The following is a 5,754-nucleotide window of genomic DNA, read 5'->3' as shown; positions in this document are numbered from 1 at the left end:
TGTACCAAACTAATCTTTAATCTGAACAGTAGCAATAAAGCGAAACATGGGAGAATTGAAGGGTTTTCAAACAACAGTCTGTACACGTCTCTGACCCCAAGCCCTCCCTCTCTGACAGGGACCCAGGCAGGGCAAGGCCTTCAGACATCCCCAGAGGTGTCTGTGCCTGTCAGTCTGAAGAGCTACTCACAGCAGCTGACTCACCTCTGCACAGACTCCCAGCTCTGGCAAATCAAGCTGTGTGATGTGGCTGGAGCCCAGAAATAGGCTCTTCCCAGCTTGTAGCTCCTGTGTTGTCTCTCAACCTCCCTAAGGTGGTTACTGAGCGATGGCTTTTCCTGAGCTGTTGTTTCCCTTCCTGCTTGTTTCCCAGCAACCTGCTATTAAACTGAGAAGAGCCACAATGGTTGCAGCCAATATAGCCATAACATCAGCACCTCAATAGTTAACCCAATGTAGCTCTACAGAAAACAACCCAACAACTAGCTTTAACATACACATTCCTTATGGCAGCTCAGCTACATGTCTGACAGTATGACATACCCAGGTGCTATTAATTTTATCAATACAAGACGTAGATGGAGAGAGAGAGAGAGAGAGAGAGAGAGAGAGAGAGAGAGAGAAATAGACTAGTTTCATGTGTGAAATGAAGTTCTATTTCTGTGATTACTGATGCATTTGACTTTGAAATCCACTTTCTGCAAACCCTTATTGTGTGCTGGGGTTACTCTGTACAAGAGATTGAGAGCTCAGGGAATGAATATTTTCCATACTGATCCCAGTAATAATAAATAATAATGGAGATATACCCATCTCCTAGAACTGGAAGGAACCCTGAAGGGTCATTGAGTCCAGCCCCCTGCCTTTACTTAGCAGGACCAAGTACTGATTTTGCACCACATACCTAAGTGGCCCCCTCAAGGACTAAACTCACAACACTGGGATTATCAGGCCAATGCTCAAATCACTGAGCTATCCCCCCCTCCCTGTAACCTCTAGATATAGGCTATAGATTGAGGGGAACCAGTCAGCTGTTAACCGAAGGACAGATGAGCTACTAGGCTTTTCTTTGCTGTTTAGGTTCTGAAGACATCCAGCTGACTGACACTATATTGTAAGTCACACTCTATCCTGAGAAATCATCTCTGAAAGGAGATCAGAGGGGAAAGAATGGGTTCACATGTGTGGACTAAAGTACAGATGTGTAAATGTTATGCCAACACTTTTCATTGTAATGCAAATATTACAAATCAAAATTTCATGACATGCAGGTATATCGAAATCCAGCACCAAAGTTGTTGGAGTCTCTACAGGAAGGAAAAGTGGAAAGTTTACTACTTAATGGTTTTATCTTTCGAAAGTATTTCAGAAGTGCTCCACATACTGTTTGCAATGCTCTGTGTTATTAACTCTGTGTTCAGTGAACAGTTATATGATACTGCCTCCTGGCAACCGACCAAAACCTGTTTCTAACACTTATATTCAGGGATGTGCGCTCAATCACTCTGCAATACCTTTTAAGAAGTCCTAAGAGAACTGAACCGCTGGTCAGTGTTTCAGCAAAGAAGCAAAGAGTAAAGCTAAGGTGCAGGAAAGGGGAGTGTAGTAAGGGTTGTATGTAATTTACACCTATCATCTCATACATGAGCATGGCTGAAGAAACTTGCACCCTCAGCTGGATATTAGTGTGAACCTAGTGTTTGCACTATTTGCCCATTTGTGATGCCAACCCCTCCCCTGCCAATCTGCCTATGTTAGCTTGTAACTTGCCAAATATCTACAGACCCTTGCATGGGGAGAGGATGCAGGTCCTGTGAGGATAAAATGAAGCCTGTAGGATGATCGAACTCCTTGGAGTCAGTCAGCTTTGGCCAGACAAAGCACTTTAGCTTCTCTTGGAGGGATTCTTCTAGGTCAGAGAGTATCACTGAGAGTATTTGGTAGAGAAAATTAATAAGGACTGGTTCTGGTTGTATTTACTTATGTAAATCTGGAGTGATGCAGTTGAAGTCATTATTCCTGAAATAAGAACCTGGCCCTAAGAATTCATCCGTCTACTGCAAAGAGAAAATGCATAATATAGAACCTGAGGAGTGGAGAAAATTATCTATATATAAATTAGGCAAGGAAATCATGCATGGTGGTGAATCCCCTCCTGGGGCAGGCAAACCCCCAGCCTTGCCCCTTCTACCCAAGGCCCCGCCCCTTCCACAACCTCCCCCCCCCATGGAGTCAGGCCGGCCCCCCCACAGCAGCAACAGGCTGTGCCCCAGACTAGTGCCGCAGGCCTGGAGCACCCCAAGCTTCCCAGTCTTCCCCACCCCACAGTGTGCAGCGCAGCCCCAGCCTTTCTGGCCCTAGAGCGTGGGTGCTGGGCAGCCATGCAGACCCAGGCATGAGCCTAAGCACCAGACCGAGAGCAGGCTGCCTTCCTTTGCCTTCTTATCCTCTTCCCATAACGGAAACACATTAACAAACAGCTTCAATGCAGGACAGATAAATACAATGACTGTTTTCACTATGCACTTGCCATGTGTTTACACACGTCATGGTACAATGAGCCGCACTCCAAAATGGAGGGCCAGAAAGGTTGTCAGTGGAAAGATCACAACTGTAAAATCGCACAGCACTCAAGTAGCCTGCCGAATTCCCAACCGCAAGATATCAGTGGGCCCAAGAACTTAGCAGGTTTCAAACAGGGACTGGATGTTTATATGGATAAGCAGAAAATCCAATTACAGTTGTGAGGACTTAACAGAAAAGCTTTTAGAAGGGCTTTAAACATGCCTAATTTATACTACAATATATGTCTAATTAGTGGGCCTCGGGGAGAAACTTTCCTTGGGAGCAGATTATCTCATAGCTGCCTATTTCAGGGATTCTTTCACTTTCTTCTGAACCATCTGCTACAGGGCATTTGATTCAAGGCCAGATGGACTACAGGTCTGATCTAGTCTGGCAATGCCTATGTTCCTATTGATGGTGTAAATCCAAGACCATGCTTTAGCTTATCTTCCTTAAGCTCCTGGGAGTCTCTTGTACTGAGGTCAGAAAGTCGTCTCATTAAATATTATCTAGTCTCATGGGTTTTTTTCCTTTCAGGACGAATATTTCAAAACTCCCTGGACTTGCCCAGGATGTTATGTCAGCTGTCAATGACACCAAATTCAGCTCTGCAGTGTTCCTTCTCACAGGGATACCTGGGCAGGAAGACGTCCATCTCTGGATCTCTATCCTCTTCTGCTTAGTATATGTTATTTCAATAGTAGGAAATTCAGTCATTCTGTTCATTGTAAAAACAGATCCAAGTCTCCATGAACCTATGTACATTTTTCTTTCCATGTTGGCTATCACAGACCTTGCCTTGTCAATAGCCACCATGCCTACAACACTGGGTATATTCTTGTTTAACTCTAGGGAGATCGGTCTGGATGCTTGTTTTGCCCAGCTGTTCTTCATCCACTCACTTTCATTCATTGAGTCGTCGGTACTCCTGTTGATGGCCTTTGATCGCTTTGTTGCTATCTGTAACCCACTGAGATATGCTTCTATCTTAACCCTCCCAAGAATAGGAAAGATGGGACTGGTGTTTGTGCTAAGAGGGGTGTCTTTAATATTCCCACTCCCCTTTCTCCTTAAACGGTTCCAATATTGTCGAGCCAATGTCCTCTCCCATTGCTACTGCCTGCACCAGGATGTTATTAAGATGGCTTGTGCGGACATCACAGTCAACTACATCTATGGCTTCTTTCTTATAGTTACAGTGGTAGGGTTGGATCCACTGTTCATCTTCCTCTCATATGTTATGATCCTCAAAACAGTGCTGAAAGTCATGTCCAATGTGGAGTTTCTTAGAGCCCTGAACACATGTGTCTCCCACCTCTGTGCTGTCCTCCTCTTCTACGCACCACGGATTGGCTTGGGTCTGATACACGGATATTGGAAGACCTCTCCTCGACTGCTCAATCTTTTCCTGGGCTACATCTCTCTGTTTGTCCCACCACTTATGAACCCAATTGTGTATAGTGTGAAAAGCCAACACCTTTCTGCTAGGATAATCAGGATGTTCTTCAAGTGAAGGGTCAGTTCATCACTTAGCTCCAGCTCCAGTGACATGGGAGATGAAAAACATGGGCCACGACCACCTATTCTATTCAGGATGTTACATCAAAGATGATGAGATCTAGTGAACTCCACTCTGTAAAGAGAGGTTCAGACATGTATAAAGTCTGGAAGAATGGGAGAGGGGCTGGTGAGGGAGGCTAGCACATTGGGGAAGGAGACCACTGCAGGTAACAGTTTTTACAATGTGTCTGTGTTCATTGAGAGCCAGTGGACCAGTGTGATGTTTGCTTATAAAGAGCTGTATTGGTGCCTGCTCCAACCTTAGAATTCCTCTTGATAGAGTCAATAAAGAGAAGGGACGTGGATGTTGTTTCCCATTATACCTGACCTGTCACCTTTCTGTCTCTGGTTAAACATCCATGAGCCAGGGAAATAGCTGAGAGGTGTTTTGCAGTTCCAGTCCTCACCCTTCCTGAGCACTCTGGGTACTGCCTGATCCATGGGACTGCACCAGCTGTGCTAAGGAGATACTTAAGTGACACAGTCACCCCTCTTTCCCTGTGGCCTCAGCCAGGTGCATGTGACTGAGTTGTGTCAGAGACATGATTAAAGCAGGAGCCCCAGGTGCAGTCATTTAGGTAGTTCCTCTCTCATTGATGACTGTGCACTGTGCACCTGATGAGTCTACCCTCGTCTGACTGTAATGCCACCGAGGGAGAGCAATGCTGCATATGTTATTAGGAAATGGGGAAACTTTTGTGAATGAGGGAGCCTATACAGGAAGGATGGGCTCCACCTACGCCAAAATGGAACCAGATTGCTGGTGCTTCACATTAAGTAACTCGTGGAGCAGTTTTTAAACTAATGGCTGGAATAAATCTGACAGGTGCAGAGGAGCATGTCGTTTGGACAATGACATCTGTTAGGGAGGAAAGACTAATGGAGATTCTCTATGACCTGGTAAGGAGGAGAGGATGGAAGATGATAAAATACAGGTAGGATCTGTTGAGAAACAAATGAAAAAAAAAGCCTCATGCAATTACATCATATAATTCAGAAAACTAAATAATTAGATGGGTGAACTAGAGTGCCTCATATTAAATGAGGGTATTGATATAATAGACATCACAGAAACTTGGTGGAATAAGGATGATCAATGAGACACAGTAATACCAGGGTACAAAATCTACTGAAAGAAGAAAACAGGTCATGCTGGTGGGGGAGTGGCACTATATGTGAAAGGAAGTGTACAATCAAATGAAACAAAATCGTAAATGAAACAAACTGTACCATAGAGTTTCTATGGGTGGACTTTCTGTGCACTAATAATAAGAATATAGCAGTAGAGATATATTAATGACCACCTACTCAGGATGGTGATAGTGACTGTAAAATGCTCAGGGAGATAAAGGAGGCTATTGAAAAATCAATAATAATAATGGGGAATTTCTACTGACTCCATATCGACTCGGTACATGTAATTTCAGGATGGGATGCAGAGATAGTTTCTTGACACCATAAAGGACTGCTTCTTGTAGCTGCTAGTCCTGGAACCCACAAGATGTTGTGAAGGCCAAATCTATAACAGGGTCCAAAAAAGAACTAGATAAATTCATGGAGGATAGGTCCCTCAATGGCTATTAGCCAGGATGGACAGGGGTGGTGTTCTTAGCCTTTGTTTGTCAGAAG

General features: G+C 44.4%; 1 protein-coding gene across 1 annotated transcript; it reads left to right on the top strand.

Annotated features, from left to right (window-relative positions):
* The first annotated feature begins 3,142 nt into the window (after nt 1-3,142).
* Nucleotides 3,143-4,078, top strand: LOC115641969 (olfactory receptor 51G2-like). The gene has a single exon (XM_030545312.1). It carries the CDS (start codon nt 3,143-3,145, stop codon nt 4,076-4,078), a length of 936 nt encoding a protein of 311 aa, XP_030401172.1.
* Nucleotides 4,079-5,754: the final 1,676 nt, after the last annotated feature.

The sequence above is a fragment of the Gopherus evgoodei genome, unplaced genomic scaffold (genome assembly GCF_007399415.2).
Source record: "Gopherus evgoodei ecotype Sinaloan lineage unplaced genomic scaffold, rGopEvg1_v1.p scaffold_36_arrow_ctg1, whole genome shotgun sequence".
In the NCBI taxonomy this organism is placed as follows: Eukaryota; Metazoa; Chordata; order Testudines; family Testudinidae; genus Gopherus; species Gopherus evgoodei.
The sequence above is the reverse complement of the archived record's forward strand: the minus strand, read 5'-3'. Positions and strand labels throughout refer to the sequence as shown.